The following is a 25,482-nucleotide window of genomic DNA, read 5'->3' as shown; positions in this document are numbered from 1 at the left end:
CCGTTTTTTTACCACATTGATCCGTTGTGCCGGCTCCCATCGATAAGACCTCGTCTGAATATCGCTCTCCTCCGGTTTCATCGCGGCGCTCTGCTCCCGCATTACTCACATACCTGGTGCTGTGTCCGGGGGCGCGCGGGGACGGGCCGCGTGCCGATCCTATTCTGTCGCCGTCCCCGGACCGCCGCACGGACCGCCGTCCGACCGGACGGACGCCGCTCGCTGGTATGTGCCGCCGCCGGGCCGCCGCGGAGGCACGTGTCGCGCGGCGTCCCCTCGGGCGGCGTGCCGTGTCCCCGTGCTGTTCCCTCCGGCGGCGTGCCGTGTCCCCGTGCTGTCCCCTCGGGCCGCGTGCCGCCGGCCCCGCCCTGTCCTATGCGTCAGCCCCTGTGGTATGCTCGGTAGCCCCTGTCGCCCCTCGACCTGGTCTCCCCTGCTTCCATACAGTCGAGCTCGGTGTGAGCCGGCCAAGCGCCGTGAGAAAGCCAGCTCCGGATTCCAGCCGTGTTATGGTAATACGGGTGGGCGGCGCCGCGACTGGGCGCTCGCCGCTCTCCGCGGTCGGCGCGGCGCGACCGGAGCTCAGCACGACTCGGAGGAGAGCTCGGCCGACCGGCGCTCTGACCTCACCGACCTCCGGCATTCCGAGCCGCTCAGAGGCGGCACCGAGACGGGGCTTTGTCGAGCAACGCTTTCACGAGCGTACGCTTTGTCTACCTTTCGTAAAAGGTTTATCAAGGCGACACGCGGTTATCTTTTGTCTTGCTTGGAACTGTTTAAAACAATACAGATTTGATCACATTTGCGGCAATGTCAGACCTCAGTTATACCGACAGCCTTCGATGTTCTTTCCGAAGCTTACCACCAAGGCACGCCAACTGCGCATGGAGGAACTACGTCATATCATACTGAGCGCAAATTGAAAGGCATTCAGTGTTCAGCCCACGCCGTCTCCACTGCCAGCAGATCCGCAGCACTGCTCGACATTCTCTGCGCGCCTGTCTTCAGTACCTCTCCAGATTGGAGCGAGGAACTCTCGACTCTGAAATTCAGCGATAGCGCGCAGAGAAGTCTCTGTCCGAGAGAGTCGTCACGGCTCGCGGCCGCTCTGCTCGGTGGTCTCAGGGTTCAGCTCACAGGAATGTGACTGTCTCGGGCTCGGCGTTCCGATTCGTTCCGTCTCGGCTGCGCTCCCGCTCGACCGCTGAGTGTCCTCTGAGCGTCACTCGGCGCAGCGCGGCCGGCACTCTCAGCTGGCGCTCCGAGCCGCTGGTATGTGGAGCTGGGCTCTCGGCCGACGGAGCAGCGGCGTCCAGCGCTCTGCGGACCGGCCGCAGTCGGAATGCGGCTCCGGCAGACGCTGTGAGCGCGCAGCGCTGGTATGGTATGGTGCCGTGAGCACTGGTATGGCTGATGGTGAGCACTGGTAAGGATCAGCGCAAGTAAGCAATGCGGAGAGCTTGCAAGAACGCTGTGAGCCCTTGTTTTGTTCTTTGTATGAGCACTGGCAAGCGCTGGAGGTCGCTCATCGCTGGCACGCCCGCTAGTTTGGCCTGCACTTGGTGACTGTACTGGTATAGTCGCTGGTGCCGCACTGGTGACCCCTGGTATGGTCATTGGTGACCTGGTATGGTCATTGGTGACCTCTGGTATGTCCGCTGGTGGTCGCTGGTATGACAGCTGATTGTCGTTCATTGCTGGTATGCCCGCTAGTATACGGTCTGTGCCGCTCGTGACTGTGAGATGATGGCACTCGTGGCCCGATACAGCTGGTATGTGGCCGGGAATGGCGCCGACAAACACGGACCCGAGGGCCATACCAGAGCCGGGGCAGAGCAGAGCTCAGACCGGCCGGCGGGAGCGACACGGAGAGAGAGGACCTGAGGGAGGGAGAAGGAGAGAAATGAGAGAGAGAGAGAGAGAGAGAGAGAGAGAGAGAGAGAGAGAGAGAGAGAGAGAGAGAGAGAGAGAGAGAGAGAGAGAGAGAGAGAGAGAGAGAGAGAGAGGGAGAGGGGAGAGAAAAGTATAGGGACTGAAAAAGTGGAAGCGGCTTGGACTTGTTAATTAAAGGTATGTTAGACTTTCTCAACCAAGAATGCGTGCGTTTAATCACCACGTTTGCGAGGAGAAAAATAAAGCCGAACGCAATTACTGACGTATTGCACAAGAACCAATTTCCCGTGACGAGCTATTATCAACTATCCAAACATACAGCCGATGTGCGAATTTAAGTGTCAAATATTGCACATTCCTCCCTATCACCGGGGACGGGTCATTCCACCATTGCAACACGCCTTCAGGCCCTCGCCCGACGCCGTCCTGGTCGCCCTGTGAACTCGGCCCGTCGAAAATAGCGTGTTCTGTGCGTGTGTTGCGGCACCGGCGAGGAATGCGCCGGCCGCGAGGTGCACTGACCCAGCGCTCTGGACCGCTCCGCCGCCGCGCGGCTTGCGAAATGTGGGAGCAAAACAGCGACTCCGAGGCTTCCGACGACAGCGGAGTTGCCGTCATCGCGACAGCGGCAGTGATGACGGGAATGGCAGCACCGATGGCGGCAGTGGCGGCGGTGGCGATGACGATAGTTCGCGGCGGCGGTGACGCTGACGGCTTCCTCACTTGTACCGACGCCCTTACCACAGTATCGGGTTCCCCGTACCACCCGTCGGTCACAGCCGGCGCCCGTCTCACCCCGTCGGATCCGACGGCCGGCGGGGACAGACGACGAGCAGCTGTGCGCGCCGTCTCCGCCCCCTCAGAGGGGCCGCGGCCGCCGACTCGCATCAGTCCAGCCGCGGCGGGGCGCCGCTTTTTCAGCCCCAGCTGGTCTCAGTTGGGCTCGCCGTGACGGTACCGGCGGAAATAAACCAGACGAGACGAGCTTGTTTGACTGCCGGCGACGAAACTTGGCTGTACTGTCGCATAGCACTGCATGTTTTATCAAGTTAGCGTTCGTGCCCCCTGTTTTAAAGTCGGCTTGTCATGTGCTTTCGTAGCTATGTTCCAAGCTGGGCTTGCATTGAATAAGAAATGTCGTTTGCCTTTACGACATTCCTGAATTCACCCATGTGAAAAATCCGCTGCTGCCATGAAGCACCGCAAGTCTTTCAAGGCATGCAATGCCGTGCCGATGAACTTATTAAACTGAGCTGTGAATATGCCGACTCGAAAACGGGCCCGTAACCCTGTCCAGGCATTAGACCGCTGTGCTGCTAAATTCACTACTAAATCAATGTGACGCGTACTGCACGAGTTCGCTGTGAGTGGAATGCGTACTATTTCAGTGCAAGTTCGGTTATGGCCATTTGAAGACATTAACTGCGCACGTCTGTTTGCTAACGGCATTCCTTGGATAGGCCAACGCTGCTGGCTCGCCCATGTTTAGCCGTGGAATCCAAACGCATTTCAGCGGGGTTCGTCACCAGGCCCATGTCAAAACATGCAGCGCGGCAGACTCCGTGAGGGCCGAGTGGGGCACGTCAGCTGTCGCCTGCCCCCGCCCCTCGCCTGGAGGCATGTCCCGCCGGCGTGCAGTGAGTCATACTGCGCGGCGCCGGCCGGGGCACTCCGCCGCAAACAGGACCGTATGTCTCGCCAGGAGCAGATGCGCCCTCGTTCCAGCGCCCCGAGTGGCAGCGACGGCCCCGCCCGACCCGGGAAAGCAGAGCCAGACCGCTCGATAGTGGCCAGCACACTATCGAGCGGTATTTCAAACAGTGGTTCGCGAGTCGGCCGCTGGTGGCGCTGCTGTAGCGGTACCTTACCTACTCCGCTGCGGCGCTAGTTGCTGGGAGGCGGTATAGGTGGCGCATGGGCAGTGACTGAGCTGCAGGCGGTAGGTGGCGCTTCGCGTACCCGGACCGATGGTGTAGGTGGCGCTGTGGTCGATGTCCTGGGCCGGACCGGCAGCCGAGAGGGCCCACAGTGGATACGTTTGTGATGGTCCGATGGCGTTTGCGCACGTCTGTCGTTGGTCGATAAAAATTCCATGATCCATTCAAGGTATCAACCTTTTCTGTCCAAAAACTGATTTTAAGTCCAAACTTCTTCATTCGTTTGCTGCACAGTGCTCAATGAGCAATTTGCTGGGCATCGTGTGTTTCATTACTCGTCTGCACTATAAAAACACGTCAAGCAACAGGACTGACACTTCTAGAGCTTTCATTATTTAGTATGATATCGGCACGGTTTTCCTGAGCATGTAAACGGGACTGGTGGCGCGCTGTGCCGGAAACACTGCGCTGAATGAATCAGCTCGCTCCTAGCAATGCGGAAAACGGGACCGGCTGTCAAAACAAGTACCGATCCGGCGAGGCAGCTGCTTTTGTTCAATGAGTGGTGAAACAAAACGTGTTCTGTCGGGACCATGGGCTTTCGTTCGTGTGCCGTCTCGAACGTATATTTTTGTACAGCGCTTGGCATGTCCGGTATCAGAATGCACCTTTTAGTGAATGAGCGTAGTTAGTTGAATTAATAGTTCCTCTGCCATCAAACCTGGCTGAACATCTTATCACAAGTAATTGGGGGTACTCCATTGCATGCGCGGTCGCCACGTCACTGACTAATAGCGCTGCTCCCAGAAGCGCAGTCACGGCCTCCCGCTTTAGTTGGAACGGCCCGTCGACAATCAATGGGCTCCGTTTACGGCGCGCCGTCTGCCGCAGTCGTGCCGTTGACACCGCCGTACCGGGCGGCGCCGCGCAGGCCTCGGTCCTACCGCCGCTCCGGGCGCGCCGGCCGGGCCTCGCGTGCGCCGCCGCCGCCGCTGCGGGCGGTGCCCGGGGCGGCGGGCAGTGACGCCGCGCCGGCCGCACCAACCTTGGGAAGTCGACAGCGTCGGCCGCGCGGCGGCGCCACCGGCGCTCACCGCGGCCGATACACCATACATCGGCTGGGAACAAAAACGAGCGCCGCGCCGACCGCGCTGCAGCGTACGCGAGCCGCGGCCGCACCCCGCCGGCCGGCCGCGTCAAAAGTGGCGCCTTTTTGCGGTACGGCGGCGGAGGTGGCGCGGCGCCGCCAAGGTCGTCGTCGGCTCTGGTTGAGCGCCGGCGCGCCGCCACGGAAGTGGTTGTCTACCGCCTCCACGCTGCTCCGCGAACGGGAACGCCAACTGACCAGTAATGGCTGATGCGCTTCAAGCACACTTACAGAGGCCGAATCGATCTTAATTCACAACTGGTTTGTTTTGCTGAGCACCCTAGTCGCCCTAGTCCAGCCCATCCTGTAAAACGTCTGGCGGGAGTTGATTTGATGCTTATGTAAACCGTCCTATCGCTGATCAGCGAGTTTTATCTCTGGGTTTGGAAATAACATCAGCCTGTTTGCCAAACCAGCTTAGTAAAGATAACCAGATCGGTCTATTTAGCACCCACTTAGGATGACCGGCTCCCTGGTCAACATAGCATCGCCCCGCTCGCACTTCCAGCTCCTATCCGGATTCGGAACAGTCTGTCTGTTTTCTGAGGGGACGATGTCACTGACATATCCTCTGCCCCAGTCTCCCCACTTGTGGGCCGGGCCAAGGCGATCGGGCCGAAACCAGACTACCGACTGTGGCGCTGCACGTCCTGCCATCAGCCGAGCATTTCACTCCAAAGCCCCTCAAAAGTGGCCGTGAGATCGTCTGCGGCGGCGCAAAGAGATCCCATCAGCGCGTCGTGACGGTCGCAAAAGTTACCGTCGGTCGGCGCGTCACTCTGCGCGTCTGATTTTTCCTGGCGGGGTGTAATCTTCTGCGAGCTAGAAGAAGTTTGAGGTCTGACGAGAGTAGCCCTCCGTCACGTCTGCGCTACTCCGTCGCAGCGTCTGCGGCGCGTTGGCGTCTGCTGTGGCGCAGGTTCAGAGATGCGGCGGCCTTGCTCGGGTGCGTCTCGGACCACGGAGCGGCGCGGCGGCGTGGCCTTTGTTTGCCGTCCGCCGCGCGGAGCGTCCTCCAGGCTACCCACCGGTCTGTGACGGCCCGCGACTGGAGACCGGCGTCCGACGATGGACAGATACATCGAACTGGACTTGTGGACGCTAGTGTGGTGGAGGCCGGCGTCTGACGGGGGCAGAGACATCAGACATTTATAAAACTGATGGCCATTGGCCATGCCTATGGCCAGGAAGCCGGTTGAAGAGTTCACCTCGGGGACAATGTTCTGCCAGCGTGGCGTTCTTGCAACTTGTAAATGTACATATAGCTTCAATCTTCATGCATTAAAGCAAGTTTTAACCCTCGCCCGCACATGCCATTTTCCCATCCTAGAACGCACATGGGGGGGGGGGGGGGGTTGCCACCCCCCCCGCGCCATTTCGTTCCTGTTGGAGATAGAGCTTAGCAGTAAAGACCAAAAAGATTCTTTGGGAAGAGACGAATCCAATGATACCCAGTTTTACCTTCTCAGGTCAGTCATTGACCTTCCAGGTCAGGTCAAACTAAAAAATGTTGCTGTTTTGGGTCACCGTTGGATATCAAGTGCGCTGCTTATCAAATACCGATGACGATGCTGTTTTCTGGTGCCAAGCCAACTATAACCTCTTTGTCACACTATCCGACCAGAATTTTGCTGCTGAGGTCATTTCAGGTCAAGTTAGGTCAAGGTCAATTATATGTGTTTGTATGTTTGTGTGTGTCTGTGTGTATACTGATGTGTGCACCGATTGTTTTTGGGTCAATATCACATGAAATCATGATCTGAGAAGCTTTTACCAAAAATGCAGTCAAAAAACTTCACAAAAAGTAAATTCAGCTTGCCTAAAACGCAATTATCTTAGATGACCTAGGTTGACCTTGACCCTGACCTTGACCCCTGTACATCGTCGAACAACATGTTCCATGATAGGTGGGAGGTAAGACTGGCAACAAAGGCCGAAATCAGGGTGTCAAAAGCTCACAAGGCCCATGGCAAACGTAAGATGTTGAGAATTGGCCATTTGGGTCATGACATGACCTGAAAAACAAGGTCATATCTCCAAAACCGAAAATCACAGAAACTTGAAATTTTCAGTGGACATCAAGAAAGGATAGACGAGCAGCTACACGATAAATCAGCCTTCTAGCTCTAAAAATGTTGAGTGCAGAGCAGAAAGACTGCCTGGCAACCACCCCCCCATGTGCGGGCGAGGGTTAATTGGTCTGAACTTTGAACTGACCCTTGGTCAAGCTAGTCATCTGTTTAAGTGTTTGTATCAAAGGGGAGCGGAGGATGTTACATAAGCCATAAGGTGACGCACACCAGAGCTTATACTAAATGTACCCTAGCGACTATACTTGACTTTCATTGCAGTGGCTGTCATACGGTGACTCCATGAAGCCCATACACCACCCGTTTCCACCCGTCCCATGAGGGTGGTTTGTTTAGACCTGGGAGCTCTCCGCCCCAGTGCGAACTCGTTTCGTCCGGCACGGGCGTCACGCTGACGTCACATCTCTTCAAGTGACATCACGTAACGCTCACTCGATGACGTCACCTATCTGTGACGTTCGGTGAAGCCTCTGAGGAGCTGTGTCGCTCCGGTCCGACGGGTCACTTCCGGCGCGACCCGCTGACCCTGAGCGAAGCTGCCGTGTCGTCCAGCATGGAATACAGGATACACGGGCGGGCAGTCGGCCGGCGTGGCATACAGGATACTGGGGACAGGGTGCCGGGCACCGACACGGCCGCGTCGGCCAGGACTGGTTCAGTCGACCATTGTGATCGGAGCAGAACATGTGGTGCACAGGTAAGGTGCTCTGGGCGAGCTGGGCGGGCGACGTGTCGGTTTAGAGGTCCGTGGGCTGTCTCTGAGTGTTCCGTGTCAGCTTTGACGTCGTTTGTGAGGTCTGACGGATTCGGGAGGGCGTTGTGGGATTCCGGAATGCGGTAGTGCACAGAGGTTGTTTTTTAGTTTGTTCGTCTAGCGCGAGACCACAGTGATCGAAGCAGGACATCCGCGGGTGGTCTAGTCTCTCTCTGCAGTCTTCTATCCACTGTCCGGTCGGATGTCCATTGTCCGGTGTCCAGTGTTCAGTCGGGGGCTTCGTCCGGACCGCACAGGGTGACCATCTCGTCTGTCTGAGATCTGTCAGTGCTGCGTTGTCGGACACACTATTCACAATGTGACATCGTCAGGATATGTTACGTCCAGTGCACACACCTCAGGCCTGCAGTTGTGTTCGGCGCTCTCTCGGTGACTTAAACCAGTCCTATGCGTGTGGCAGTCACATTGGCAGCTGACAGGTGACAGTACAGGCCCGTGACAGCCCGTCACCATAAGATCCCCGCCTGTCCTGACAGTCAGCAACGCGCGCCTGCAGCCCAGCCAGCCGTGGGAAACACTGCACTGACTGTGCACAACCGAACCGGGATCCCTGGCGCCGCTATCTCGAGCACATCTTATTGACGAATGATGAGGTATTTCATCTGACGATGCTCGATGCCTTTATCGGTATGACAATCGCCTACCACAAACCGTTCTACTAACAACGGTTCCTCGTTAGACCTGTGTCGGGACAATACGCCCTGGGAAGCTGTGCAGATTGCAAGCGTCATACTTGTTTCGGTCTCGGGCTAGGTATAATTACCTTTTCGGCAAAAATATTGCAGGGTGGAAGGTATGTCTGACCGGTTTTATTTTTGTGAGTTTGGATGGATGGTTTAGTGTAGATGTCATTTTTATCGTGGAATGTCCATTCAAAGTTCGACCTTCCTTCGTCCTCTTGCCAGCAGCCTTACCGGTTTCCGATGCTGGAAGAAACTACGGCGTAGCTCTCGGGACATTTTAACTGCTCATCCCAGGACAAGGAGACAATTGTCCGCAATGGGGACTCACCAATCGTTCGCTTGTGTAAGCGCTCTTGTTTCCACAGTTGATCTCTATCAATCGCGATAGATCATTCACGGCCGTTTAGTGTCACGGCGGCCAACGATCGAAATTAATGTGAGAGGTTACGTTTTTGACATTTTAAATCGAACGATGGTCTATGGCTGTTGGTAAAGTGTTCAATGTGTTGCGAACACTGAAGGTATCCAATATCCATACGTTCAAAAGCAGTGCTGGCTTTATAGTTGAAAATACGCTAGCTGTGTTACGCTTCGTGCCTTCGTCCTCAAAAGCAAAATAAGGAATATAGAGGCACTACAGGCTGACGCGGAAGCCCGTTGTACACATGCTCCCCATCCAGTAAGTTTTTTGTTTAGTAAATTTATGTGGCAAAGCTGTCTGCCTACCGCAAACATTACTCTGCCGTTTTTCTCACACAAATCGCCGTGCACTCTGGGAGCGCCGGGTGCAAGTGCACCGGTCCCAGCGGCGTGCCGAGCGGTTTGACCTCGCCAAACCGCGCCCGGCTCCGGCCGCGTAAAGCTGTCCAATTAGCCACTGTGGGCCACGCTTCGGCTACCGTCCAGCTCTGAAAGGTCGCTGGTCATCACTGGCCCACCGGGTCCACCCGTCAGTGATCAGAGGTAGCCGAGAGTCCAGCCAAGTCGGCCGGCCAGCGGCAGAGACAATATTTTCCTAAGCATTCCGGTTACAAATAGTTCACGTGTGCCGGCCGGCGCGCGGCATTCAGACGTCTCGGGCGGCTGCCAAATTCCTCCGCCGAGCTGTCTGGCCGTCGACGGGAGGTTGTGTGGGCGGCCGACGAGCGGACGTGCTCCTGAAGACCGACTCGGGAAGCTGAGCTGAGCTGGATCAGCACAGCTGCGTTAGCGCTGCTCTGGGCTTGGTGATTTACTCCGGGGACGGTATTCGATACAATTCGTCTGATCCACAGGCATGCCGGGCTGACGTGATTTTTAGCTTCCATCCATGCACTCGCAGCGGTGCATTGCACCGCTGCGAGTAAGGCCTCGGGCCATCAAATGCTCCACACGACATCGTCTCCAGGGCCGCAGCCAGTGAACTGATCACCTGGCGTGGCGGTACGGGCAGCCTCAATCGGCGGCGGCCAGCCACCAATCACAGCCCGCCGCCGCCACCGCCGCTCATTCAGCCGCCCGGGCGGCAGCGGCGGCGGCGGGGCGGCGGCGGCCGGCAGTCGGCCCGGAGACCTGTCGGTGGGTGTGTGTCGCGCGCGACGCTCGGTGCCGGTGACGATGCTGAGAGGCGGCGGTGGACGATAGCCGAGCAGTCCGATGCCGCCGACTATGTCCGATCAGGAGCGACCACGGGTGAAAGTGTGGCAGCCGTGGTTCGACCAGGACGACGATGGTGAGTGACGTGGAGTGGAGTGGAGCCACGCGGACGGAGGCGGCGGCCGCCGGGCAGCGCGGGTGGACCTTGTGGTCCACTTGGTGGTCCACTTGGTGGTGGAGCTTGGACGGTCGGGCATGGTAACGCCTCCCCAGCTCATTTTCGATCCGCAGTACTAATTCGACTTTTAAAACCTTTTTTAATGTCAGTTCCTCTACAAGGGGATAGTGGTGCCGCTTTGCAGTGCATACGGTTTTCACCGACGACTTAGCATCCGGGATGAGTGCACTTCCAGGGCTGTGTCTTCTACCGATAATTTGGGGATGCAAATCTCCTAAATGACTATAGGAAGAGTTGTCGACCAGTAGGTATTTGTGTTGTCGGTGGAAGCCATGGACTATCCAGTATGATAACTTCGAGTTTCGATCGATCAAGAAGAAATAAATCAAAGGCAGTTCTATCGTATTTCTAAAAATATAGCCGTTTACTCGAGAAAATTATTCGATAAGGTACAAATGTGGACAAGCCACTAACGTCAACACCGTTTTCGAGTTAACCAATTCACTTTCCCATCAAATTTCCCACCTGTCTCCCGATAGTCTATAAACATCGGTAGTACGAGCTGTTTGCACACCAAAAATTGACTGAACCCTTGTTTGTCGGTGTTATTTCGCGGTGTTCATTTTTCATCGCGACACTTCATGCACGCCGACGTGGCGACTTACAGTGCTGTTATTGATTGTTTGTGTTGTCAACAACCATAACAGCTCACGATGTCGTGCGGGTAGGACAGGTCGCACAGCACAGAGTCGAAAATTGTGAAAATACGGATTGAATTGCGGATTGTGATTGTGAAATCCTTCCATCGGCTTTCGGTTGTTTGTATTTACGCAGTTACGCTCGTATCAGTACGGTACGTACTGCGTAGTGCGTACGCTGCTTGGACTGATACAGATACGACACACCTATACGCACGTCGTAAAGCCCGGCAAATTGCGCCTCAGTCTGCGCCTCCACTGATCCTGGCGATTGTTCCGAATGAGTTCAATAGCGGCAGAGCGCCACGCACCGCGGTGGGTTCACACGGAACCGGTCGGAGTCGAGGCGTACCATTCCAGTCATATCACAGTACCCTCCTCCCGCCGTGTCACCACTGAGGGACCACGGTCCGACCTGATCCGCGGGTCCCCGCGCGGCGGTCAGGACCGGCGGCCTGCGGAGTGGAGCCGCCTGTAACAGGACACCGGACCCAACCTCCGTCCCACCGCGAGCCGGAGGACAGTGTCACCTGTGCCCGCGCCGCCCGTGCGTGTTTGTTTGGGCCCGGCCGGCCCTTTCCGAGCTGCTATGCCGTAAAATTACCTCGACGACAGCCGCGCGCACAAAAGAAGCCCGACGCTCCATTCACACTTCTTGTAAAACGTGAAATGGCCGCTAATGCCTTGTGTCCGGCGAGCCTTCAAAGGCACCGCCTCTCCCGAGCGGGCTGAGCGGGCATCCGGCCGCGCGCGGGACACCGTCCGGGCCCAAATTAGGCCCGATCATGGGCGTCATTAGGGGAGGGGTGACCCGGCGGCCGGACCGCTCTTTTCTTGGGACAGGTTGTCTTCCCCCTCTCCTATATTCCAGTTTCCGCCCGTCCGGTCCAGGGACTGGTGCGGTCCCAGATCCCACCCGTCCCGTGCCGTCCCAGCTCTGCCCAGTCGGTCGGACCGTCTCCTCCAGTGCGTTTTTGTTCAGCCAGTCCTCCGCTGGTCCCGGCCGTCCCGCTTCACCGCCCTACCGCTCCCCGCAGCCGGGCGCGCTGCTCGGGTGCACAGTGCCGGCGCCGGATGCCCGGCGGACACCTGTAATTCTTGTTAGCCGGCCGCGCGCGGCGGCCCGCGGCAAGGCTCCTCGCCGGTGGGGTGGCTGTTTACCGGGCGCCGTCCGGGGACGCTGACCCTCCGTAATGAGGCCGGCGCCGGACCCGGGATCCGCGGCCGCCGGACCCGCGGACACCGGACCCAACGGTACACCCGCGGAGGAGGGGCTCTCTGGCCCCGGCTGTGGACGCCAGCTACTACGGCGGAGGGAGGGGCGCTTCACCTGGAACGCCTGAGCTATCCCACTCACCACCAAGCGCAGGCGCTCAATCGCAGTTCAGCACCGAGTTCAAAAGCCACAAATTCAGAGCGCTTTGCCTTTGAGTGGTGGTTTTTCGATGCTGGATTTGTCGGTGAAAACCGCCGAAGGGCGCCGTGCCGCGGTGAGCCTAATGATGGGCCGCTGGCGTGACGCATGAGAAATCATTGTGTCGCGTGCTGCGGCACATCAACAAGGACGCGCCCTCGCGGCGGCCCGGGGCGGACAGACGGCCCGGGTGGACGGACGGCCGCCGCCTTCATTCGGCCGCCGCCTTCATGACGCGGCATTTGTATGTGGCGTGGCGGAGCCCCCGGCGCCGTGTGCCGGCCCGACCCGAAGGACGGACACGGGCCGACAGCACACAGAAGGACGTGACGCAGCATGGCGCCCTGCGACGGACAGCGGCGCGCCCGAACGGCCGCGTAGGCAGGCCGCTTTGTGACGGCATCAAGTAGACGCAATTACATGGTAGCCGCTGACAACTACCTGCGGACTATTTTTCACACCATGACGTCCATTACCTGAGTTTTGTGTTCGGCATTGTTTTTGCGTCTGGCCCTATCGTCGTTGCGTGTCTCGTCATAGCGTGACGGGCGGACGGCGTGGAGCCCATTCAGTCCCTGATTCGAACCACGGCCTGCCCCAGGCTGAGCGGCGTGCACACGGTTAGATCGGGACGGAGCTGCGGGCTGGGACCGCCGGAGCCGCCGTAACTGACGGGCCTGCGGGACTACCAGAAACGCCCTGGGTCCCCTAACGGACCGACCGGTACGGGGACGGCCGAACCACCCTGAGGACACCGTGTCGTTACGTGACGCGCGTGACAAGGGCCGTGTCGGGGGGCGGCGTGTCTTCATCGTCGTTCGTGCGATGTGGTGACACCTGATGACTCACTTTCTGTAGGAGCGCGGCTATTTTTCACCGATGGAGTTTTATTGTCAGTTGCTGCAGATGATGAGATTGTGAAGGCTCGCGGTTTTGCAACACAGACAACAATTTGTCAGCGTGTTCTCACCTTGGCTTCGACCTTGCCAGGCGGCATCCTCATTCGCGATCCGTTCATCATTGTCTCCGTACCAGGAAAGCACACCTCCTCCGTCGAATGGCACGTCCGCCCTACCGCAGACATCCGCCGATTCAGTCTGCCTCTCTCTACCCAGCCTCTACCCGATTTTCCCATCCTCTATCCCACCTCCCAGTCCTCTATACACTCTCACCCGCCCCTCTGCCTGAGCTCCCCACCTCGATCTCCCGCGATATGTAACCCCACCTCAGGGCCGACCTGCCTTCACCTGAGCCTCCTGCCTACCCTGACCGGCGCCCCGCCCGCCCCACCCGCTCTCAACCTGTGCCTCCGCCTCCTTCACCGCCCCCACCCGCCAGCAGGACCGATTACCGTGATCAACACCGGTGACAATAGGTGCGCGCCTCCCGGACGACCTTTTCCACTGTGATTAATCATGGGAGAGCGCGCGCGCCTCCGGTCGATACAGACACCCGTCCTGGCGAGGCGCGGCACCTCCGCGGGCAGGCGCGAGCAGCGGGTACGCCGGTCGGTCGCAGGCGCGATGTTCGATACCTGTGTGCCGTGCTCAGCACACTGCCGCACCGCCGGCACGTCCCAGCCCGAGAACGGCGCACGTCCCGGCACGGCAGCGTGCTCGGAGCGGCGTGCCGGTCGTGCTGTTCAGTTTACCGGCGTGTACTGACGGATGGCTTCATTTGCGGTCAGCCGGCGCGCACGCAGCTCGGGGACCGTGGCGGCGGGATGACGGTGACGCAGGCGGCTCCGCGATGGCGGCGATGACGCCGGTGGGTTGGGGATGGGTGACGAGTGATGACGGCAGGCGCGGCGGCGGCGGGGTGCGGCCGGGTCAGGGGTGACGACGGCCTGTCACGTGGTCTGTCCAGAGCTACAAATCTGGCGCCGTTGTGACGTCACGTGATGTGATGGTTAATCGAGGAGGTCGAGCTGTGATATAGAGCGATGATGCGATGTTCACGTACTCACGTCTGTGTGTTGTTGTTTCAGAGGAGTTGCGGCGTCGGGCGGCGCAGCGCGCGCTGGGAGGCGGCGGCGGCGGCTCGAGTCTGTCGCCGTCCTCCAGCCAGGACAGGAGGTCGCCCACCAAGGACCTGCCGACGCGACAGTGGAAGGTGGAGCGGTCAGAGAGCCGGCGCCACGACCCGCTCACCGGGCCCAAGATGCGCGTCAAAAGGTACGAGTCCGCCCCCGCCCAGACAGACAGACAGACAGACAGACAGACGGCGTCAACAGGCGGCGGGCGCGGCGGAGAGAGGCCGCGCCGGGGCGGTTCGCCGGTCACGCACAGCACGCACCTACCAGCCTTCGCAATCGCAAGCGTTCCCCTCCCACCCACACTCACGCACACTCGAATGGGACGACGTGCTGACATACACGCACTGTTTTTATGTCGCCATTGTGTTCTGCTTTCTGCGGTTATGTTACGAAATCCCGGGTGGATTTGGAGAAGTTGATGCACGTTGCATATGCCGTTGTTTAAGTTGTTATGACGACTACATTTTTGCGGCTAAGCTGCAGACTTCGCAATGAAATTATGCAAGTGAAATATTGAAATCGTTCATGAAACGCGACACTTGATGATGCAATTATTTAAGGCGGCTTTCATGCTTTCGCAGCACACAGTGGGTTGTGCACACAGCACATTCTTTACATTTACGGTGCGGTATTAGTGTTTCATTTAGCGCCATACGTTAATTCACCGTCCATTGAGGCCCTAATGCGGAGTAAATTTCCGCCGGTAGTTAGGTGGGCCGGCGTGCAGGAGCGCCACTTGTGTCGCCTGATACTGCCGGCGGCGGCTCCGCCCGACACGTCCAGGCGGCGACCCGTTCACCCAAACGTCGCCCGGTCACGTGACCGGCCCGCCGGCCGCGCGCGCCGGCACGTCCCGTGATCACGTGACACGGCGCCTGGTGTGGCGGCCGCCGGACGTTCCGTGCCGGCCGCAGAGCCGCGGCCTGTTAGTCACCTCCAGCACGGCGGAACCGTGACACCCGCGGTGGCCGCCCGTGGGCAGGGAGGCATCACAGCGCCCACACGATGTCTAAGCGTGCTGAGTCGGTACCAGTCGGTCACCGTACCCACACAACTACTCGAACCCACTTGAACTCGAGCTCAAGTGTGACAGTCACACTTAACATTGAAAATGACGCCTCTTGTTTTTAGTGCGTGAAATACTTATTCTCAACATGTCAACACTTGAAAACAAAGCCTTCGACTCTTCATTTGACGTCATTAGCACCACACGGCACTCACAACTCGCTACTCTCCACTCGGCACGCCAGGGCACGGCGTGCGCCGTAGGCACGCCGCCGCATTCTCGGCGGCGAGTTACCGACCCCCGGCGGCCGGGTGTGAGTGATTTCAGCGCCGACATGGGCCGCGGGCGGGGCTGGGGGCGGCGGCGCGGCTCCCCGGCCCCTCTCGGCGCGCACCGAGCCGCCATTTAGCCGTCATTACCGCAGGAAATGCCGAGCGCTGCCGGCCAGAGGCGCATCGCTGGCGTCTGGCCAGCCGGGCGCCGCGCGCCGTGTCGGTCGGATCAGTGCGCCACCGGCTTCCGGGCCCGGGGGACGGCATACGGCCCGTATGGGGTATCCAAGTGGTGGGAAGCGATAGTGGGGAGACGCGAGATCACCCAATCAAAGGGAGCTTGCCAAGGAAGCCTTGTGATGCAAAAATTCTTCTCACAGGTCTTGGGCATCTGTTCGGGCATCGCGTTCGCCATATCTCGTATCCATTGCATCCGTTTCTATCTCACCAACCGCTACCAAGTCCACCCGTCGCACACTCTTCCCTAACCCACAGCACAGACACCCCTTTTTAACCCGTCCCCATCTTTCCTTTCCAGAGAGGACTCGTCGGCGTCGTACAGTGACGAGGGCGGCGCGGCTGGCGGTGCAGACGGCCCCCTGGACATGACGGTCCGCCGGGGCTCGCCGCCGCCGTACCGCGCGGCCGTGTCGCCGTCCGGTCGGCAGCTCGGCCGGCCGTCGGTCATCACCTGTGGGCCGGGACGGTCCGACTCGGAGGATGCCGGGTCAGACGGCGACCTGCGACCCGACGAGCTGCGCACCCGCGAGGTCATCAAAGGTGGGTGTGCCAGGAAGACGGGAGGGTTTGTGAGAAAGGATGCTTCCGAGAGGAATGGAAGGACTCTAAGACTGTCGGGGGATGTTTGCTTCCACGACTGTGAGGGAGATAATCTGGGATATCGTCGAAAAGAAGCTTCGTAATTATTACGCCGTCGGTTCAAAGCACACCTAGATGATTTGCAGATTTATACGATGTGATAGATTTGAAGTGGTCGATGTCAACGCGATCTCTGACCTGAAAACAACCGCGTGTATGACGTCAGCTAATTCGCCCAGCGGCGTCACAGTCGTCAATCAGGGCATCAAAGGTCAGGGGCTCCCGATCTGTCACAGCTGACGAAAGGCGGATGCGCGGCGCCGCACAGGGCTCGCACCCACGCGGGATGACTGTCGAGAGGATCACTCCTCGCCAAAGTGTCGCTGTGCGTGCAGCAGATAACAAACCCACCTGGCAATCACGGGCGACGGATGACCTATCCCGGATGTGAGACGATGACTGGCGGAGTGAGCCGCCACTCATCGTATGAACTCTGACCGGCCGTGCTCCGCGTGTGAGATGATGACGTAAGAACGGCCTCACACAAGGTCGGGAGCACCGAAACGCTCTATAAATGTGTCTGGTGTCTCGAGGTGTCCTGATGCCTCTTGACCAGCCTCCAAGCGAAAGTCCGCGCATAACTCACCCCGAGCATCCACTATCCCAGGGTTCCATCATCCTCTCTGCCATTGCCCGGTCATCCTGACGACCTTGCGGGGCGGTCGACCCGATTGTGCCGTGTGTCGCGCCGGTCCGAGGCCGGTTGTTTAGACTCGGTGGCCGGCGGTTCCGCGGAGCGGCCGGTCCGTGCAGGCCGAACGTATACACCGAGAGGCGGCCGTCGCGGCGACTGACGGCTGGCAGTGTCCGATCGATCACACCCGGGACGGACACCGCACCCGCCCCAGGCCGGCCTCCGGGAGTGACCTTATTTGGACGGAAAGTTCACCCAACCCGGCTGTATCCCTAATATATATCCCATATCGGCCGCAAATTGATTCCGTATTCACGTGTGTCCCTGCGGCGGCGGCATCGCTCACACCTCGCCGGTCGGTCTCTGTGGCGTCTGACCTTTCCACGCCGCCGTGCTCGTCACCTTTGGCCGAACCCACGCCCGGCACGGCGGCGTACTGACAAACAGGGCACGGTCCCAGGGCGTGCCACTCTCCAGACCATAGGACGTGCCCGTCTGTGGGTTCCGCCAGACCGGACCGGTCGTACTCGCATTCGTGACTGAGCGTGAGGTCTACCACTCTCAGCCAGCGCCCATGCTCCATCCGTAGCCTTTAGTCTGCCTAGCGGAACCGTCAATCGCCGACCGCGGCGCTGCTAAGAGCCCAGCCTACCGTCTGGCGTCTGCCGTCACGGCCGGCTCAAACCGTGACCGTCGGCCGAGACTCCGACTGTCGGCGCCGGACGGGGGCGGGGCTGAGCCGGCGGCCGTCGGGCTCCCCCGAGCCTCACCGTTTTACAGCCTGAGGACGTCAGGTCGGGTCGCCCCACGGCTGACTCACACACGCCGCCGCAGCTCTTAGCTGGCGACAAGTGTTGTTTGTGACGTCACAGGTCTTCCGACGGCCGTTTTATGACGTCACCGGTCTCCGACTGAACCGGGGCGTGACTGCCGGCCGCGGGGAGGGATGGGGTGACTCAGCCCCCGGGCGCAGAGGTCACAGTCGCGGGCGTCACGGCGGTACTCGGTAGAGCGAGCTGGCACATGGGAGAACAGGTGGGCGAGACCAACGTTACATAAGTCGAGTCAGTGTTCGCTGTAACGCTGGCTCATTATTTTCATCGCGATTAATACTGTTTCGACAATGGCATAATATGATAACTGAACGTCTAAGCACACGGTGTGCACTGTGGCTGTGCAGCAGCCTTTTAAAATTTCCCGTCATTAATGGCGGTAAAAAAATGCGCGACTTGGGCTTTGGCATACAGATCCAATCCATGCCTGAGTATTGCAAATATCCGTTAAACCGGCTGGCCAGGTGACGTCTAGTCGCGCTTATCAGCGCCATTCATTGGGACGTGTGTCTGTAAGCGCGGTGGGATCCGTCTAATCCGTGAAACGCCACCTGTCCGGCGGGGAATGTTGCAGCGGAGGCGCCTCTGGCTGCCGCGGCGGCTCGGACGGCTGCGTGGGGCCGCCCGCGCCACTCCCAGCAGAGGGACGAGCCGCACTCCGGCTCAACAGCTGGGCCCGGGCCGGCAGAGGCACCGCCGGGGGACCGCCGACTGTCAGTCATCAGCCGGACACAGACCGGTCAAAGCTGCGCCCGGACTGCTGAGACACACACCGCCGCGCATTAGCAGGCCTACATTATGCCAGGAACACGGCTAAGCATCGCTGTCGCGGCATATTATGAAGGTATCATGTGGGCTGTAACGGGCGCCGGGCTTAGCTGCCTTACTCGGCAGTTTGTGAACCGGTGTCTGCCAGGTTTGCGGCGCGGCCTGTCCAACCAGATTAGGGCGGAGTGAATTACATACACACCTGGGCCGATTTGGCGACCGGAAAGGCGCCCGACATGGACGGACACGAATAGCTTATTGGGATGCCGCGATGCAGGCGATGCAGGGCGGGCGGACCTTTGTTTTGAGCAGCCGGCTTAGCACCGCCGAGTATTCAATGAATGGGCGGACTGGCGGCGGCGGCTCCGTGGTGGACGGCGCTCCCCGCGCCGGCCCCAGCCTTTGCTTACATTGAGCCTGTCGAACACTGATGGACGCTGCGCCTCACACGGTGGTGGCACATGTCGCGGGCAGGGCCGATCCGACAGCGGCCGCCGACCCGACAACCTTGGCGCCGCCCATTCATGAGCGACTGCTGACGCAACGACGAGCACGACAGTCTGTCGTCGCCGGGCGGCCGCGGCGGTAAAAAACGACAAGGTGTGGCCGCGCTGCCCGGTGATCGTTCCCACAACCGCTTGTCAATGTTCATTTCGAGACACTGAAGTGACCAGTCGAGCGGTTTACCGGTGTTCAAATTATGTTCAATTCTAGCCACCGAGTGACCAGTTCGGCGGTTTACCGAAGTCCAAACTGCCTCCATGAGCCGACTCTGTCCGGCCGGCGGTTTCGGAGCCGCCTGGCGTGTTCCGTGCTATCGCAGGCGACATCGGCTGCGGACGGGGAGGGGCGGTGACCCGCCCATGTACCCGGCGTCCCGACGGCTCCGTTTATGGCCGGTCACGCCAGGAAATGACGTCAGCTGGCCGGTCCAGGCCGCTCCGCGCCCAGCGCCCCACAGCAGCTATCAATGGCCGCGCCGGCCCGAACCGGCTCGGCCGCGGGGAAGGAGTAGTGCATGCTCGAGGAGTTATGGTCGAGAGGCTAAATTGAGACACGGACCGTGAAGGTGGTCGTCTCCTGGACATTCGAGCTGGGGTTGGCGAGCGGATGACGACTGGAGTTGTCCTAACACCATCAGACTGTTAAGTCTGGCGGTGCTGATGAGTTCTAGGAAGTCCGTGACGGAGTCGGGTCGTATTACGCCGGCTCGGCTGTATGGCAGTGCCTTACGAGCTCGGAGCGCGTGGCGGCGCCCGTGTTGGTGACAACGCGCCTGGACACCGGCAGTGTCACGGTCGCTGGGGTCGTGCCGCCAACTATCACACACGTGACATGTCACGCCGACTGTCACGGCCGTGAAGAGTCACGGTCGACTACTGTCTCCAAGTCGCAAGCCCCGACCTCTTACAAACGCGACTGGGTCCAGCTGCGCAATGGAATAAACGTTTCATGAAGTGGAAGTGGTGCTTCCTGGGGACATTTAACTGTCTGTCATTAATTTTGGCCTGAGTTACCGGGCACCGGCGCTCGCGTTCCTACTTTATGGGAACAATGCTGGAAGCGCCAGGCCGCCGCATAATTGCACACACCATCGAGGTGTATGTTATCAGTGCAAGCACGCTGTTATTCAATTCTGCCCAGGCTTGATGCTCGAGCCGCAGGGTGGATATGTTGTATAATTATATAACCGCCTCGTGCTTAATCACTGCTTGATGACCCAAATCAACCTATAGAGTCATTATCTAGGCTCAACATGAAGTTGTGCATCTTAATAATTCACTCCGACACATGTCGCACGTCAGGGTGTAAGTGCACGCTGCCTTCCTGTACTCACTCAACCCGGCGCGGCCCGGCGGCGGCACACTCGCCTTCGAACGACCGGGCGAGTTTTCGGTTTCGTTTGTTTTGTCGGGCGATTTGGCTGCGGTAACTGCAGTAATGCACCGTGCCGTTTACTAATGAATAGTCGCACTTAGTGTGCAGAGCGGCCGTTCGTACCGTAACTAAAATGGGCCAGTCACGACCCAAGCTGCAGCGGCAAATGTCGAACGATTCTGCACTCGCTATTGATGATGGTGGGCCGTTTGAAGGGCAGAAAACCCTTTGTTTGGAAACAGGGCAGCTTTGACCGAGGCCCACAGGCATGCATGACATGAAATGTGCATGTGTGGAAGGAAGCGAGCCACCATGGCGTGCTGAGGACGTATTTGTCGTGGACGGTCCTTGCATAGGTCATGTGCGACAGCCTGAAGTGACTGATGTGGATCGTTATCTCCAGCGCGATGACAATTTGAAGAAATTACGTAAGACGTTCCTTACGCCTTTTCACACTACGGCTGTGTTCCAACGTATATGGACCCATCTCCTTGACGACTTCCCACCAGCGCCCGCCACTGGCTCCTGTGCCGAGGCTGTGTCGGCGCCGTGGATGTGAGTGACCGCGGGCCGGTCTGTTGTGGTCCGTCCGCCGGGCTCCGTGTTGTGGCCCGGGCCGCCGAGTGCGGAGCGGCGCGGCGTCCCGCGGTGCCGCCACTGTTTGGCCGGCCGGCCGGCGCACCTCCTCCCCAGCCGTCCTCCCGTGTAGCGGACCGTCCTCCCTCCCTCCCTCCCTAATGGCGGCCGCCGCCGGGGCCCGACCCGACCCGGCCAGGTATTATGGTTCGCTGGTCTGGCCCGCGGCGCGGACGGCCCGACCGAATATGTAACACCGGGACACGGCCGGTCGTCGTGACCGGCTTTTTGTCGACGCTGGACGCCGGTACAGCCCGCCGACGGCTCCTCCGGATGAATATGGATCCAGCGACGCGTCGTCCGCGCGCCGTCCGCCCGAGTCGTTTTTGCCGCCGCGCCGGCCGGCCGCGTGCGAGCCCGTCCCGCCCGGCAGACGCGGCCGTGTGTACAATCAAGAACCTTTATCTCGTCCGATTTTGAATAGGGTGCGTGTTGCGACAGCGCGGTGCACCTGGGCGGCGCGGCGGCGGACGCCTCTCGGTAATGGCGGACCGGGAGGGAGGAGGACGCCGACCGTTGGAGGCGGCTGCCCGCGGGACGCAGCGTCGGCCCGCGCCAACCGACCGACCGCCGCCGCCGGCCGGCAACGTGCTCGGCGGGCCAACACTGGTCCAACTGCTTGACCTAGCAGTAACGAAATGGCAATTGTAGTCATTGTGTTTAGCCGAAGGTTTTGCTCAGTGGAACGGTGATTAAGGTATTTGATTGGTCATGGTTAAGCTTGTCTGCTGGCGCAGGCAACACTTCAGATCCAGCCGGCTTTCTGGAAGTGACACTGACGGCCTTTGTTCCTATCAGCACCAGCTGGCACCGATTGGCAGTGACAGCGCCGATGACAGAGATGTTGTTTTCCGTCAGTTCAGCTGTCTATAGCTGAATGGCGCCGAGCGCCGTGCAATCGCAATCACATCACACCTGCCAGAAGAACTGGACAGTCTGTTGTAACGCCATTAAAACGCCGTGTAATACCGTGTCTGTGCTGCTCTTATCATGCGATTTACCGGCCCGATAACCGGCCCTGACAGCATTACAAAGTCATTCCTGGGAAGATGCAATCTTCAGTGCGTGACCTCCGCCGCTGGGACTATTTTCCCGTCCAAGCTGTTTGGTCTTGCGGCACTCCGAGTCACCACCAGCCAGCCGACTGACCCGTGACTCTCTGCCTGTTTCAGACTTCCCTGGCGTGTGTGATCCGGTGATAGATGAGCACTTCCGACGCTCGTTAGGCAAACACTACGCGTCCCTGTTCAAGAGCAGCAGCACCCCGTCTCCGCCGCAGGCCAGAGAGGAGGACGTCACTGGCATGTCAGGTCAGTTACCGGGTCACCGAGGGTCACTGAGGGGTCGCCGTGCCACCGACTGGTCACTGAGAGGGTCACTGAAGGTGTCGCCGTGCCAGTGACTGTTCACTAAAGGGTCACAGGGTAGTCGGGAGTTGCTTGGGTCCGTTGAAGGGTCACAGAGTCGCCGAATCCCCGAGGTCATCAGAGGTCGCTGGATGACAAAGGTGTCTGCAGAGCCCGGACTGGACAGATTCGTTCCGAGCCAGACAGATTAGACTCGGAAGACGTATGATTGCGGCGCCGTTTCGGACGAGCCGTCCGCAGCCTTTGACAGCCGACCCGACGCCCGGAGCGCTCAGTCAGGACAGAGAGCGGACGTCACATTTAAATTGAGTTTCTGAGTCAATCAGCGTCGCTAGCTTACAAAGTTTGGGGCGAATCTGCTGCCCATACCCTACTGCAGTCAGACGGGTTAAGTTATTAAATGGCTCACTCGCCTGGCTCGCACATCCTGTTCTCAAGAACTGGGAAGGTCACTTGCTCAAAGCGGTCCGTTTCCTGAGAGCTCATCAGGTAATTTTCAACCGCTCTGGCCCATTCAGAGTCTTATCAGGCAATCAAGGATGGGAATCAGCACGATAGCGCCGCCCTTTCTGTGCTTGGTTTGTATGGCCCGGGGGCGTTGAACGATGAGTTAGTCCGAGCTCGCGCTGATGTCATTGTACCGTCCGAACGAGTCCAAGAAATCCTGAGCCATTTTGTTCCAGCCGGACAATATTTCGCTGTGTAAACTGCGTGCGTAATGGTTGCCAGTTTGTGGGTTCAAAGAGCATGGCGTGGGTAGGTGAATTACCAGTGTAGGTGTTGGAGACGGATAGAACGACGTACGAGCAGTTTACGTCGAACGTATTGATTCGACGAACAACTTCTATGCGATGGGCAGTAAAATCGCGCTTGACGCACAAAATGACCTACACCTTCTCAGAACAGGCTGCCACATTGCGCTTCACAAGTGCTTAAAAAGTACGTTTCAACAAATGGTTCGTAGCCGCCTTCCGCTTTTTGTGTCACGATACTGACTGTTTCTCTGTTTTGATTCCAGTGGACGACCACTTTGCCAAGGCGCTGGGCGACACGTGGATCAAACTCCAGGAGAAGGACCAGAGCAGCAGCGACCAGGCCCTGCCGCTGGTGACGTGAACGCTGACCGAGCCGCCGTCCCGACCGCTACTCGGGTCTCCGCGAGCGTCCGGCGCCCTGTGGGGGACGCGTGGACGTCCGCCAGCAGTGTGGACCGCCGCCAGCTGTGTGGATGTGTGGACCGACGTTTCCACTGTCGTGTTGAGAGGGCATGTGGACTGCCGTCACCGCACCGCGTGTGGACATCCGAAAGTCACTCCACTGGAGCAGCAGTGACCCGATCGGTGACCCACAGTGCTGCGACGGATATTGACGGAGCCGGCGGAACCGGGAGGCACGAGTGAGCGTCCGCGCACGGCAGAGCGACGCAATGAGAATCCGAGTCAACAGGGCGCACGGTCGTCGGTGTCGGCGACCACGAGCGGACACCAGGGGTGCCGGGGAGCGAGTGACGTCGGCGCCGACTCGTGCGGCTCAATCAGGGAGGGCGCGCGGCGACCGAGCGCGCCGGGACGCTCGCGCAGGCGCAGCGCGCAGTCAGAGGGCTGGTCCCATTCACAGCGGCGGTCGGGTGTGTGTGCGGCGCTCTCCGAGCGCTCTGATTGGTGTGCGAGTGGCGGCCGAGAGCCGTGATTGGCGGATTCTGTCGGCCGTGAGCAGTTCGCGACTGGCGGAGAACAGGGAGCTGTGTGATTGCGTTGGATGTTTACCTTACTGGTTGATGTATGCGTGTTCTATGTTTACGGGGCCGGTCGCTATGGCGGTGGCGCGGGGCGCCTCACGCTGCAAAGGTCGGCTTCGCGGGCGGTTATGTTGTACAGTACAATAATCTGTGATGACAGAGCGCGTTGTTTTGTATTTTGTTATTGGGTTTGTCGCCGCTGACTGGCCCTCCGTTCGACGGCCTCGACTTGATCAGTTCTTCGACGTCCTTCTGTGCTCTGTGGCGGTGGCGTGTGCTGTGCGCCGGCCCTCGGCAGTCCAGCTCGGCACTGCGGGGTGGTATACTCCACGGTACCGAAGCCTGCCGCGGCGCCCAACACGGCATACGGCCGCCGCCGTTTTGTAAAGGTATGCCAGCTGTGTTATCCGAGCATGTGTGATGTAAATACAAAGCTGAATAATGATTACCTACTGAGTGTCAGGATTGTCGGTGGTGCGTCTCGCTGAGCGTTCAGTTGCACAGCCATGGGCTAGCGTTGGGGTCTGGTCTCCATTTGCCTAGTTAATATCCATGTCCGTCTCTCCCAGTTACCGCCATGGCGGCTCCGACAGCGGAGGGCATTTCCTGACAGCGCTGAGCCGAACTGAGTCATAATAACAAATTCAGGTTTGGCGTCCCACTTCTTTCCTGGCCGCGCTCTGCCGCTGACTACCTGCACGGGCGTCAAAACACGCGCCGTGAAGGCTCATCATTGTGCAGTGTGCACTAAGAACTCCACACAATGCTTGAGGCAAGATGTTTCTGAGTCAGTGCCGTGTCACTGGCATTAACGTTCTGGCGCAGATATAGGTAATGTAGCATCTTGTCACCGGAGTGGAGTCAGCAGAGGCACCCCACGCTCCCGTACCAGCGATCATATTATAATTGGATACTGGTCTCTGCAGACATCAACCATCCGTCTGTGCAGGCCCGTCGAGCCGCATGCCACGGCCGCCTAGCAGCATTCTCGGCATATCTCTGAACAATGCCAGAGCCGACCGATTTGAGACGTGCATGCATGACTAATGCAGATTGACAGACGTCCGGAAACAGTGCGGCCAATTTGACTGTTAAATTATAGCATC

The 25,482-nt window shown here is 59.2% G+C and overlaps 1 protein-coding gene across 2 annotated transcripts in view; it reads left to right on the top strand.

Moving 5' to 3' along the window:
• The window catches only part of LOC122381185 (transcription cofactor vestigial-like protein 4), a 35,529-nt gene extending 10,705 nt beyond the window's left edge, over positions 1–24,824 (top strand). The window contains exons 1-5 of one of the 2 annotated variants that reach the window (XM_043365069.1): positions 9,957–10,176; positions 14,318–14,504; positions 16,182–16,423; positions 22,444–22,581; positions 23,657–24,824. In XM_043365069.1, coding sequence (XP_043221004.1) covers positions 10,101–10,176; positions 14,318–14,504; positions 16,182–16,423; positions 22,444–22,581; positions 23,657–23,754 — 741 coding nt within the window. In that variant the 5' untranslated portion in view covers positions 9,957–10,100 and the 3' untranslated portion in view covers positions 23,755–24,824. Of the gene's footprint in view, positions 1–9,956; positions 10,177–14,317; positions 14,505–16,181; positions 16,424–22,443; positions 22,582–23,656 lie in introns of those variants that run through there. The other variant, XM_043365068.1, reaches the window with a different exon arrangement.
• The last annotated feature ends 658 nt before the right edge of the window (positions 24,825–25,482 follow it).

The sequence above is a fragment of the Amphibalanus amphitrite genome, unplaced genomic scaffold (assembly GCF_019059575.1).
Source record: "Amphibalanus amphitrite isolate SeventyFive unplaced genomic scaffold, NRLGWU_Aamphi_draft 000115F_arrow, whole genome shotgun sequence".
Taxonomy (NCBI): domain Eukaryota; kingdom Metazoa; phylum Arthropoda; class Thecostraca; order Balanomorpha; family Balanidae; genus Amphibalanus; species Amphibalanus amphitrite.
This window is presented reverse-complemented; position numbering and strand designations above follow the sequence as displayed.